This window comes from Myotis myotis, unplaced genomic scaffold (assembly GCF_014108235.1).
Source record: "Myotis myotis isolate mMyoMyo1 unplaced genomic scaffold, mMyoMyo1.p scaffold_m19_p_11, whole genome shotgun sequence".
NCBI classification, from domain to species: Eukaryota; Metazoa; Chordata; class Mammalia; order Chiroptera; family Vespertilionidae; genus Myotis; species Myotis myotis.
This window is the reverse complement of record NW_023416315.1, coordinates 77,450,075-77,463,753: the sequence shown is the minus strand read 5'-3', so window position 1 is coordinate 77,463,753 and position 13,679 is coordinate 77,450,075. Positions and strand designations below refer to the sequence as shown.

Here is a 13,679-nt window from a genome sequence, read left to right as displayed (position 1 = left end):
CTAATCTTCCTTGAAAAGAGATGAGATGTCTCTCCAAATTTCTCTCAATCTTCTCAAGATTATCCCTTTCTGATTCTTAACTTCTTCTCTGGCATTTTGTTGCCTTAAAACAGAGTAGGTCTCCCTTTTTGCCAATTCCCACTCCATTTCTGCCTTTGTCTTTTCCTGCTCCCATTTATCCTCCAGCTTTCTGATTTTCTCTTCATACTCCTCTCTTAACTGCCTTTTTTCTCTCTCCAGCTCAGCTCTGCATTTTTCTTGTATCACTTGAATCTGTTTCTGAATCTCAACTTCGGCCCTTTGGTAAATCTTATTAGTGTAGCATCTTCCCTGGTTCTCCATCACTATGCGCTGGACCAGGTCCATCAGCTGTGCCCTCTGAGCCTCCTGCTCAGCCCCTGTTGCTTTATTGTTGAATTCACAGTGATGATCCTTGAACTGCTCCATCAGATCTTGAAAGGCTTCTGGTGCTTCCTTTAAGTAATCATGGAACTCCATGCCATCCAGGTCATCTTTCCGGGTGAATAAGAGAATCATGTATCTCTTGGCTTTGGGTTCAAATATTGACAGAATCTTCTCCATGGCCTTTTGTTCTTCCTTTGTGTACTGGCCCAGCAGGACCACCAGGAGCACAGCATGAGGGCCAGGGGAAGTCAGGAGGATGCAATTAGCAATCTCCCTTTGCATGTCAGCATCCCGTACCTCAGTGTCGAAAATGCCAGGTGTGTCTACAGCGACAATTTCTCCCCCATTGCATGTGCTGTTACCTTTCTGACAGACCTTGGTGATAGATTTTGCTGCAGGCCTTGAATTAAACACTTTCTTTCCAAGGATACTGTTCCCTGTGGCACTTTTGCCTGCTCCAGTCTTACCCACTAAGACAAGTCTCAGTTGTGAATCTCTGGGGTCTTGGTTTCCAAGCCCTGGAACATCCAGAAACAAAAGGCACAGTGTTAGGACTTAGCTCCAACATTTTCCCCTGGAGGGCCTGTGCCAATTTGTGCTCTTCTCTATTGACTGCTAGAGTCCAGTCCTTTGAAAACTCACAGAAGGTCTGTAGAACCCTTGGGCCTCAACTCACTCTTATAGAACTAGAGGAATGCTGGGCACTCCTCAGGAATCTCTTGGGCTGCTTTCTCTGACATTGGGAAGCTAAGTGCCCATGGATGAAGGCACACAAGTGAGAACTCTGAGCCGCTGCTGGTAGCTGTTCCTCATAAGCTAATGTAGGAAGTAATACAAAATCTGATTTTGGGACATCATAGGGGAAGAACCCAATTTATATCCAAAATGGAACCTTGCTTCTTCCCATTAAGAAGACAGGTAGGTGGGTTATATTCAAGCCATCCCACCCTTGAAAGAGAGAAAAGGGCACATGTGCAGAAAGGCAACGTGTTCCTTCATATTTCACATATGCAGCCATCTCCTCAGGGATTCTGAACCACAGGAGAACAAAAACCTTACTTTCAAAGTTACCACCTTAGTGTAGAAATGTAGTAAAGTTTTTTCTATTTTTAATTAATGTGTTGAAGACTTATAGCCAGAAAGATTTGACAGTGCTCTAAAGTTACTATAAAGCCCCTGATACATCAATAATAATAATAATAATAATAATAATAATAATAATAATAATAACTCATACAGGGTAGCATTCATAGAGTTATATTTTCTAGTGTCACTTGGTTAGGCATATATACTTCTTAGAACACTTAAAATTGATAACAGAACAGTATATGTAGCTTATCAAGTGAAAGTTGTTTTCAAAATAACTATGTCTTAACTTAAAAACCAAATCATCTACATAGCTCTTTCCCTACTTCTATTCAGATAGTCTCTGCTCATCTATTTTTTTTTTTTTTGGTCTCTAAGAATAATTTCTTTTTTTTTTATTGTTTTATTGCTTAAGGTATTACAAAGAGTATTACATATGTCTCCTTTTTTTTCCCCGCCCTTAACAATCCCCCGGCCTCCCCTAAACCCCAGTGTCTTAAGTCCATAGGTTATGCTTATATGCATGCATACAAGTCCTTCGGTTGATCTCTTACCCGCCCCCCCTCCTGCCCCTCAACCCTCTCCAGCTTTTCCGCTGTAGTTTGACAGTGTGTTTGAGGCCGCTTTGCCTCTGTATCTATTTTTGTTCATAAGTTTATAATGGTCTTTATTATCCATGAGTGAGTGAGACCATGTGGTGTTTTTCCTTCATTGACTGGCTTATTTCACTTAGCATAATGCTCTCCAGTTCCATCCATGCCATTGCAAATGGTAAGAGTTCCTTCTTTTTTTACAGCAGCATAGTATTCCATCGTGTACCACAGTTTTCTAATCCATTCATCTACTGATGGGCACTTAGGCTGTTTACAGATCTTAGCCATTGTGAATTGTGCTGCAATGAACATATGGGTGCACATATCCTTTCTGATTGGTGTTTCTGGTTTCTTGGGATATATTCCTAGAAGTGAGATCACAGGGTCAATGGGAGTTGCATTTTTAGTTTTTTGAGGAAACTCCATACTGTCTTCTATAGTGGCTGCACCAGTCTGCATTCCCACCAGCAGTGCACGAGTGTTCCTTTTTCTCCACATCCTCTCCAGCACTTGTCATTTGTCAATTTGATGATGATAGCCATTCTGACAGGTGTGAGATGGAACCTCATTGATGTTTTGATTTGCATCTCTTGGATGATTAGTGACTTTGAGCAAGTTTTCATATGTCTCTTGGCTTTCTGAATGTCCTCTTTTCAAAGGTGTTTATTTAGATCCTTTGCCCAGTTTTTTGATTGGATTGTTTATCTTCCTTTTGTTAAGTTGTATGTTAAAAGTCCCAGTTGTTTGTTAAAAGTCCCATTTGTTCATTTTCTCTTTAGTTTCCAATGCCCTAGGAGCTGTACCAGTGCAGAAATTGCTTTGGCATATGTCTGAGATTTTGTTGCCTTTGGGTTCCTCTAGTATTTTTATGGTTTCCCATCTTACATTTAAGTCCTTTATCCATTTTGAGTTTATTTTTGTGTATGGTGTAAGTTGGTGGTCTAGTTTAATTTTTTTTGCATGTATCTGTCCCATTTTCCCAACACCATTTATTGAAGAAATTATCTTGACTCATTGAATGTTCTTGCCTCCTTTGTCAAATATTAATTGAGCATATTGGTTCGGGTTGATTTATGGGCTCTCTATTCTATTCCATTGATCTATATGTCTGTTATTGTGCCAGTACCAGGCAATTTTGAGAACAGTGGCTTTGTAATACAGCTTGATATCTGGTATTGAGATCCCACCTACATTGTTCTTTCTCAGGATCGCTGCAGCTATTCGGGGTCTTTTTTTATTCCAGATGAATTTTTGGAGAGTTCGTTCTAGGCCTGTGAAATATGCCGATGGTATTTTAATGGAAAGTGCATTGAATTTATAGATTGCTTTGGGTAGTATGGACATTTTAATGATGTTGATTCTACCAATCCAAGAACATGGTATGTTCTTCCATCTGTTTATGTCTTCCTCTATCTCTTTTTTCAACGTCCTGTAGTTTTCTGAGTAGAGGTCTTTTACCTCCTTAGTTAAGTTTATTCCTAGGTATCTTAATTTTTTTTGGTGCGATGGTAAATGGGATTGTTTTTTTTTTTTTTTTTTTTGGTCTCTCTATCTGTAAGTTCACTATTGGTGTATAGAAATGCCATAGATTTCTTGGAATTAATTTTGTATCCTGCTACATTGCCGAATTCATTTATTAAGTCTAATAGTTTTTGATGGAGTCTTTAGGGATTTTATATAATATCATGTCGTCTGCAAATAAGGACAGTTTTACTTCTTCTTTTCCAATTTGGATGCCTTTTGTTTCTTCTTCTTGTCTAATTGCAATGGCCAATACTTCCAGTACTATATCGAACAGGAGTGGTGAGAGTGGGCATCCCCATCTTCTTCCTGTTCTTAGGGGAAATGGTTTTAGTTTTGTCCATTGAGTATGATGTTGGCTGTGGGTTTGTCAGAATATGGTTTTCATTATGTTGAGGTATGATCTTCTATTCCCACCTTGCTGAGAGTTTTTGTCAAAAATGGGTGTTGGATTTTGTCAAAAGCTTTTTCTGGATCAATTGATATGACTATGTGGTTTTTTTCTTTCAATTTGTTTATGTGATGTATAATGTTTATTGATTTTCGGATATTGTACCATCCTTGCATTCCTGGGATAAATCCTACTTGGTCATGGTGTATGATCTTTCTGATGTACTGCTGGATCTAATTTTCTAAGATTTTGTTGAGGATTTTGGCATCTATGTTCATGAGGGATATTGGCCAGTAATTCTCTTTCGTTGTGTTGTCTTTACCTGGTTTTGGTATTAGGGTGATGCTGGCTTCATAGAATGAGCTTGGAAGTTTTCCTTCCTCTGGGATTTTCTGTAATAGTCCGAGGAGAGTAGTTTTAAGTTCTTCCTTGAATGTTAGGTAAAACTCCCCTGTGAAACCATCTGGTCCTGGGCTTTTGTTTGCTGGAAGCTTTTTGATGACTGCTTCAATTTCTTCCATAGTTATTAGACTATTGAGATTTTTAGATTCTTCCCGATTGAGTTTTGAAATGTTGTATTTTTCTAGGAATATGTCCGTTTCCCCCAGGTTGTCTAATTTGTTGGAGTACAGTTGTCCATAGTATTGTTTACCAATCATTTGTATTTCTGTAGGGTCTGTTTTTATTTTGCCTCTATCAGTTCTGATTTTGTTTTTTTGGGTCCTCTCTCTTTGCTTCTTGGTGAGCCTGGCTAGAGGTTTGTCAATCTTGTTTATCCTTTCAAAGAACCAGCTCTTGGTTTCATTGATTTTCTGTATTGTTTTTTTGGTCTCTATGTCATTTATTTCTGCTCTAATCTTTATTATCTCCTTCCTTCCGCTCACTCTGGGCTTTTCTTGTTGCTCTCTTTCTAATTCTTTGAGTTGTAGAGTTAGATGATTTACTACCATTTTTTCTTGTTTTTTGAGATAGGCCTGTATAGCTATAAACTTCCCTCTCAGGATTGCTTTCATTGTGTCCCATAGGTTTTGGATTGTTGTGCTTTCATTGTCATTAGTTACCAGGATGTTTTTAATTTCTTCTTTGATCTCATTGGTAACCCAATCAATATTTAATAACATGCTATTCAGCTTTCAAGTGTTCGAGTATTTTGGGTTGTTTTTATTGTAGTTTATGTCTAATATTATGGCCTTGTGGTCTGAGAAGATGCTTGGTATGATTTCAATCTTCTTGAATTTGGGAAGACTTTGTTTATGACCCATATGTGGTCTATTTTTGAATATGTCCCATGAGCACCTGAGTGGAATGTATACTCCGTGGCTTTGGGGTGAAGTGTTCTGAAGATGTCAATTAAGTCCATCTGATCTAGTGAGTCATTTAGGATTGCTGTTTCTTTGCTGTTTGTTTGTCTAGAGGATGTATCCAGTGATGTCAGTGGTGTATTAAAGTCCCCTACTATGATTGTATTGTTGTCAATCTCTCCTTTGATATCTTCCAGGAGTTTTTTTATGTATTTGGGTGCTCCTGCATTGGGTGCATATATGTTTATCAGGGTTATATCTTCTTGTTGTATTGATCCATTTATTATTATAAAGTGGCCTTCCTTATATCTTGTTATGGCCTTCACTTTGAGGTCTATTTTGTCCAATATAAGTATTGCTACCCCAGCTTTCTTTTCATTTCCATTTACCTGAAAGATATTTTTCCATCCCTTCACTTTCAGTCTGTGTGAGTCCCTTATTCTGAGGTGGGTCTCTTGTAGACAGCAAATGTATGGGTCATGTTTTTTTATCCATTCAGCCACTCGATGTCTTTTGGTTGGAGCATTTAGTTCATTTATGTTTAAAGTTATTATTGAAAGGTACTTGTTTGTAGCCATTTCTTTTTTTGTGTGGCTGTTTTCTTTCTGAGCTTTTCATTTATTCCTTTTACACCAGTCCCTTTAGCATTTCTTGCATTGCTGGCTTGGTAGTGATAAACTCCCTTAGCCTTTTTTTGTCTGTGAAGCTTCTTATTTCCCCTTCAATTTTGAATGATAGCCTTGCTGGATAGAGTATTCTTGGATTCAGTCTTTTGCTTTGCATCACTTTGTAAATTTCTGTCCATTCTTTTCTGGCCTGATGTGTTTCTTTTGAGAAATCATTTGATAATCTAATGGGAGATCCCTTGTATGTAACTTCTGTCTCTCTCTTGCAGCCTGTAAGATTCTCTCTTTGTCCTGAACATTTGCCATGGTAATTATGATGTGTCTTGGTGTCGGTCTTTTCGGGTTCACCTTCTTTGGGACTTGCTCTGCTTGTGTGACTTTTTTCTTTCCCATCTCTGGGAAGTTTTCTGACATTATTTCTTCAAATAGGTTTTCTAACCCTTGTTCCTCTTTCTGTTGTTCTGGCACCTCTATTATTCGTATGTTGTTTCATTTCATTTTTTCCCATAGCTCCCTTAGGCTCTCCTCCTGTCTTTTAATTTTTTTCTCCAATTGCTGTTCAGTTTGGGTGTGTTTTGTTTCCCTGTCTTCTAATTCACTAATTCGGTCCTCCACTTCTCCTAGTCTACTGTTGAAACTTTCAATGGTGTTTTTTATTGCAGCTATATCACTCTTCATTTCTTCTTGGTTCTTACATAATTTATTGATTTTTTCATTTGTTTCTTCTTGCTTCTTGCATTAGTTGTTGATTTTTTCCTCCATCTGGTTTATGCACTCTAGGACCCTTAATCAGAATTCTTTTTCTGTCATGTTGCATGCCTCTGCATCACTTAGCTGCTTTTCTGGCCAGTCCTCCTTTTCTTTCCTTTGGAGGTTTCTTTGTCTACCCATGTTTGATCTCACCAACATATATAGATGTTGAGTTGTTCAGTGGCTGCTCCCTGGGTGGCAGTGGCTGCTCAGGCTGCGGTTGCTCCTCGGGCAGTTGTGGTTGCTGCTGCTCCTCAGTTGGCAGCAGCTCCTCTGGTGGGTGCTGTTCACAGCTGTGGTGGCTCTTCTGGCTGGTTGGGGGAGGCTTCACACACAGCTGCTGTTCCTCAGACAGAGATTGTGGTGATCAGGATGCTGCTGTTGCTTGGATCATTCCATGGGGGGAAGCAGGGTTCCTCTAAGTTCACGTAGTCGCGCTGCTTGGGTTCTGTTGTTTCCGAGTTAGTAGCTGGTCTCTGGATGCCGTGGATGCAGGGTTTTTGGCTTAATTCGCTTGCAATAACAGCTACTCAAGATGGTGCATTCTCCACGACTGAACCGGCGCTCCGGGAGACATTTCAGCCGCAATCTCCAACCATTCCCTTTTTCTGGGAGTTCTCTGTCTTTCCCGGCTCCAAACTCTCTGCCAGCTGAATATCTTCTGCTTATTAGGGCTGTATGTTACCCATTTCAGCTGCTCACCCTTATCTGCTCCTGGACAAGGCACGGGACACGTCCGACTATACCTCCGCCATTTTCTTCTCCTCCCTCTGCTCATCTCTTTAATGTGTCTGTAAAGTTGAAGTCCTCAGGATTTGTTGAGCACAGACTGGGGACCATGGAAAACAACTGACAACCACATCTGAGAGTCTTTTTCTCCCTGAAGAAAGTCCCTGTTGGCACAGCCCTTGAAAAAGACCGATTCCTGCAGGAGGAATCCTGTATTACATCCAGCCCTGCCAATATTGCAGACATGATTAGAAACTCCATATTATTTTTCAGAGATATCATCACCATTCACCAAGTACCTCAGACCAAAAATCTGGGAATATCTGTTGATTCCTCTCTTCCCCTTATTTTCCATATCCAAGCAATTGGAAGATCTCCAGGCTCCATCCACAAATTTGACTGCTTCTCTCCATTTTGAAGAGTATCATACTAGCCCAAGCTACCATCACCAACCATGACTCAGCAGTCCCCTAACTGGTCTCTATATTTCCATTGTGCCCTCTTCTGTCTAGTCTATAAATTGGAATGATTTTTAAAATATCAACCAAACAGAGGAGAGAATTTGCAACCCCCCTCCCCACTCTGGCTTCCACAAAATTGGTAGTTATTCCTCATCTCCCACACACTTTATGATGAAGCTCTTGCTAAATCAGGAATTATCAAAACCATCCTTAAGACATTTTCCAACATTTGATAACCAGAATTCTGGGATGAGATAAGTAAATTTCTAGAACTTGAGAACACTGGCTACAGGATAGCTAAGATTAATGGAAAATGTGGATGGCAGTTCAGATTATTATTTAGTTAGCACAACAGTGGAAGACTCCAACCTAAGGATATCCTGAGGGCATTAGCTGGTCATCCAAGGAAAAGTAGGAAACTCATAGGAGGTGAAACCAAAAGGCACCAAGAGCATATGACAATCAGTGTGATGCATTGTAGATATGGCCATGAATTATTCCAATCTCTGTGCACATGCCTTTTGGGGATGTCGATCTGAAGCCCCTCCCACAAGTTGCTGAATCTGTTTCTCCACCCCTTGCATGGGGGTAGGGGAGGGCTCTGACTTGCTCTGGACAATAGGGCAGGAGAAGCATGATGCAAGTAGATTCCAAAAGTGCTGATGCGCTGTGGATTGCTGTCTCCTTTGGTTTCAAAACCCTGCAACTGCTTTATGAGGGAGCCTAGACTAGCCTACTTGATGATGTGGGACACAAGGTCCGGTTATTCATCACCCTGGCCTGCCCAACAGCCTACTAACTACCAGAAATGACCATGGGGATATCCAATGCAAAATTATCCAGTTTCAGGATCTTGAGAATATCATGTTAAGTGAAATAAGTCAGATGAAAAAACAACTAGATTCACATGATTTCATTCATACATGGGACATAACATAGCAAGCCACAAGCAAACTAATAAAACAAACAAACAGCCCTGACCGGTTTAGCTCAGTGGATAGAGCATCAGCCTGCGGACTCAAGGGTCCCAGGTTTGATTCCGGTCAAGGGCATGTACCTTAGTTGCAGGCACATCCCCAGTAGGGGGTGTTCAGGAGGCAGCTGATCGATGTTTCTCTCTCATCGATGTTTCTAACTCTCTATCCCTCTCCTTCCTCTCTGCAAAAAATCAATAAAATATATTTAAAAAACAAAAAACAAAAAAAACAAACAAACAAATGCATAGGCATAGGCAATAGTATTGTTGTTACTAGAGGGAAAGAGGGGTGGGGGAAGTTTGTTCAGATGATAAAGAGTGCCAAATATGTGGTGCAGGAAGGACAGAAGGCTTTGGGTGGTGAGTGTACAATTCGATATACATATGACATATTCTAGAACTACATACTTGAAACATATAATATTAACCAATGTTACCCCAATAAATTTAATTGTAAAAAGAAAAAAAAAGGCTATCCAGTTGTGTACTGAACTGCCAGCTTACCACCGGTTCATGAACAAGTCTGTCTGAGGTAAACCCAGTTGGCCCAGAACCAAGAACTGGCCAGTGAAATATAAAACTATAAAGTTGAAAGCCATAGGAATGGGTGATGTTTTAGGCTGCTAAATTGTGGTGTGGTTTGCAAAACTGATATAGTTCAACTGATATAGTCAATTTCTATATATAAAGCAGGGTTAAGTGAGAAACTAAGTGAACAAGTCTGGTTAATTTGTGAGTTTCAGTGAGGCCACTAGGAGCAGGGAATTTAGAGAACTGAATGAAGAATCAATCCCTCTCATATTCTTCTTCCCAGTCCTCTCTAAGGCTGATGGAGGGGAAGAAAAACAACCAGAGGCTACAATGGGCCCTTCTGTTGTGTCTACATTGTAGGAAGTAGGATGTAAGAAACCTTATCAGCCTGGGATCAATCAAGATATTTTAACCTCTCTTCTTCTTAGAGGTTATGCTGTGTCATGAGGAGACAGTGCAGAGGGTGGAGAGAAAAGAAAGAGCAGAATAAATAAAAATAAATTAAGAAATGGTGTTGGAAATACTTTGTTCTTGCTCAGATGGGGACTGGCAGAGAGCACAGGAGAACCCACTGCCAGGTTCCCTCCATCCCACCTGCCTGGGGAACCTGAGCAATCTCTCACCATGGCTGGTCCGGGGTTCACTGAATTTGAAAGGGGTACTGTGCAATTGAGCTGTCATTGGAGTTTGAATTCCTGTAGATAAGAAACATAACTCATTTTAGGGAAATGGAGAGTAACTGAAAACCCAAACCACATGCAACCAAATAGTTTCTTCTTTTCCGTAAACTTGGTACTTGATGTCACCTTCCCTGGTTTCCAACACTTCTCCTCAACTCCCCAATGTCAGTTTCATTTTCACTTGTTGCTTTTTCTCTACACAAACATGTTTAAAGTGCTTCCTAGCTCTGGTTCTGGACCTTCTTCCCCTGCTACTCAGTAATTATTACTTTGAATTCGATTTGTACATACTCTGTAGCTTAGACCCTCCTCAGAATTCTGAACGTTTATATCCCATTTAACTTGTCCACTGGGCAAGTTCACAGGCATCTCACACAGAATTTGGACAAAATGTAACCCTTCACCTCTCCAACCTCCCACCTGTCCTGTCTCCAGATCACATAAATTTTTCTGCCCCCATTTCAGTAGATTTCATCACCATTCAGCCAGTGGCTGCAGCAGGATCTTGGGGTCAGTTACATTTCCTCACTTGCTCATAAGTCCACCACCAAGTCCCATAGATTCTACCTCCAGAACATGCAAAATTATTCATCTTCATCCAAGCCAGTATTATTTGTTTGCCATGTAACGGACTCCTAACCTATTATCTCATCATCAATCCTGTTTTCTTCTATGATCAGATGCCTTTTAAACTAATCCCTTTTTTTTTTTCTCTCCAATACCTTTCCCCCCAACAGCATCACCACAAACAATACAGCTGTGCTGGGGCCCACTTGCTATTTGCTACAATCACATTCCCAGTGGTTCCTGTAGAACACATATCACTATGGGATGTTGTTTGCTCCTGTTATGCTGCCCTTTTTGGTGTAAGCTTTGTGATGATGGCAGGACCATCTGTGTCTTGTATTCCCCTTATTACCTGGGGACAAGCATAACAGTCAACAAAGAGTAGTTCTTCATAAATATTTGATAAATAAATAAATTTATAAAATATTCCTCTGACTCTTGCTTTCTGTCAATCTTTTTTGTTCAGTCTATATCTGTGAAAAAGATTATGCTTTTTTTAAAAATATATTTTATTGATTTTTTACAGAGAAGAAGGGAGAGAGATATAGAGTTAGAAACATCGATGAGAGAGAAACATCGATCAGCCGCCTCCTGCACATCTCCTACTGGGGATGTGCCCGCAACCCAGGTACATGCCCTTGACCGGAATCGAACCTGGGACCCTTCAGTCCGCAGGCCGACGCTCTATCCACTGAGCCAAACCGGTCTCGGCAGATTATGCTTTTTTTAATTCATCAATGCTTAGTATAATATAAACATCATATTGCATTTTAAATATTTTGTCTCCTTGTTACCTATAAACGTTTGGCAATAGAGAAAGCTGTGTATAGACGTCATATTAGAGTGGACTTTGACTGGAATAGGCTGACAGGCTCATCTCATATAGGAAGACAGCAAGTATAAACTTGAAACACTGTTAGAAAGACAGACACTCCTTTTGGAAAAAGAGGTATGTATTTATTCCTTAAAGATAGGGAGTAGAAAACAGCCTCTTATAAACTGGGAAGAGAAATCACAGAATGTTTACAAATAAGCTTTGTTCACAAAATTGATGTTGTGATGGGTACTCAGAGGGCTAGCATGCTAAGCTGTGCTTCTTATGCTTCCCAGTTCTCTTCACCCACAAGCTGCCCTCAGAGCTAATTCTGCCTGCTCACCCAACTCCATTCCTAAAAGCTTCTAGTTTATTTATAAATTCTAAAAATAGTTAAATGAATTATTTTTACAAACATCCTCTGAGAAGCAACCCCCTGAAAGAGGAACTAATTTTTAGTGCTCAGCATTTAAAACAGATTACAGCCTAAAATCAACAGAGGCAGGAAACAGAAAGCAATGAGAAATCTATGCTGAGAAGTTTGCCGGAGGTTTCAGAAATAAATCCAGGAGAGAGGTCCCCTCTGCACCAAATCCCACATTTCCCTGACTCTTCCCACAACATGCACACCAGAACGCCAATATTCCTTTACCTGGAGAATCTGAGTCCTGCTCCCTTCTCTTACTTTGAAGGCAATGCTGAGCGAGGATATTGAGGGAAAGGAGGAAAGAGAAAGTAAGGGGAGGAGCTGTATGAACAAGCTCATGTAAGACCTGCCCACCTTTCAGAGTAGCAAACAGAAAACACCCAATCAGAGCAGCAAAGAGAAAAAAGTATCTTTAAAAGTGAGGACCAATGGATGGTTTTCCTCAGTGGTTAGAGTGTTGGCCCATAAATAGAAGGGTTGTAGGTTCAATATCCAGTCCCTGTGGGGGCCACTTTTGAGAGGCAACCTATTGATGTGTCTGTTTCACATATATGTTTCTCTCTCTCCCTCTCCCTCTTTATCTCTCTCTCTTTATCTATATATCTCTATTTCTATCTCTATCTCTAGCTCTCCAACAAATCTTTCTCTAAAAAAATTAATGAAAAAAATATCCTCAGGTGAGGATTAACAACAACAAAAAAAGTGAGGATAGTTTAAAGGACTTCTGGGCAGCATGAAGCATAACAACCTCTGCATAATAGAGGTACCAGAAGGAGAAAAGAGAGAGTAAGAGATTGACAGCCTGTTTGAAAATTTAATGACTGAAAACTCTCCTAACCTGGTGAAGTAAATAGATATGCCAGTCCAGGAAGCACAGAGACTTCCAAACAAGATAAAGTCAAATAGGCCCACACCAACATACCTCGTCATTTAAATGGCAAAAGCCAGAAACAATGAGAGAATTTTTTTTAATGAAAAAATATTTTATTAAACTTACATGTAATGCTTTATATCACTCATTAGATGCATATAAATTCCTGTACCTATAGATACGTGAAAAAATTGTTTCTTTGCTATAGAAAACTTATATGAAAGTAATTTCACTGAAATACTTAAAATTTTATATTGTACATTAAGACACAGTACTAAATCCTTTGAAGTGATCTAAAACAAAATTTAAGCAGGAAAAGATACAAACATGAAATGTTTCTTCGATTACATTTCTAGAAGCCATAAGAAAGCTAGCAAACTAAACCCCATGAGACACATCTGCTTTAAGAAAAGCACAGAATTTACATAGGCTGAGTGATTACATGTGATAGAAAGGACATTACCACTCAATATCAGTAGACAAACAGGAAGTACTAAAGGCCTGGGAAAGAGGATTGGCAGTTTTGAGTGCAGGAAAGTATCTAATCAGTAACTTAAAGGGATGCCACAGAGAGAATCTTAAAGGTAACGAGAGACAGTTATCTAAAAGGGAGTTCCCATAAGATTGCCAGCATTTTCTCAATAGAAACCTTTCAGGCCTGAAGAGATTCCAGGAAATAAAGTCATATTTTCTAATAGCCAACATATTAGCACACAAAGTAAGTCTCAATGCATTTAAAAAGTTTGAAATTATATCAAGCATCTACTCTGACCACAATGGAATAAAACTAGAATTCAATTACAAGAAAAATAAATAACAACAGAAAAGCACACAAACACATGAAACCTGAATAACATGCTACTAAACAATGAATGGGTTAACTTGATTTTTGGGGAGTTATTGCTTTGTAAATTACATAATTGTCTAATTACATGATGTTGTACACCTGA

General features: G+C 39.6%; 1 protein-coding gene across 1 annotated transcript; it reads right to left on the bottom strand.

Moving 5' to 3' along the window:
• On the bottom strand, positions 1 to 10,051 carry LOC118666502 (GTPase IMAP family member 4-like). The gene is made up of 2 exons (XM_036328942.1): positions 9,994 to 10,051; positions 1 to 923 (listed from the first exon to the last, which is right to left on the bottom strand). Exons 1-2 carry the CDS (start codon positions 10,049 to 10,051, stop codon positions 1 to 3), a joined length of 981 nt encoding a protein of 326 aa, XP_036184835.1.
• Positions 10,052 to 13,679: the final 3,628 nt, after the last annotated feature.

Bases quoted from the DNA above. Each gene is read 5' to 3' on its own strand.
- LOC118666502 (XM_036328942.1), bottom strand. From the start codon at position 10,051: ATGACAGCTCAATTGCACAGTACCCCTTTCAAATTCAGTGAACCCCGG. The intron at 924-9,993 runs GTGAGAGATTGC...TGGATGTTCCAG, and splicing joins TGAACCCCGGACCAGCCATG to GGCTTGGAAACCAAGACCCC.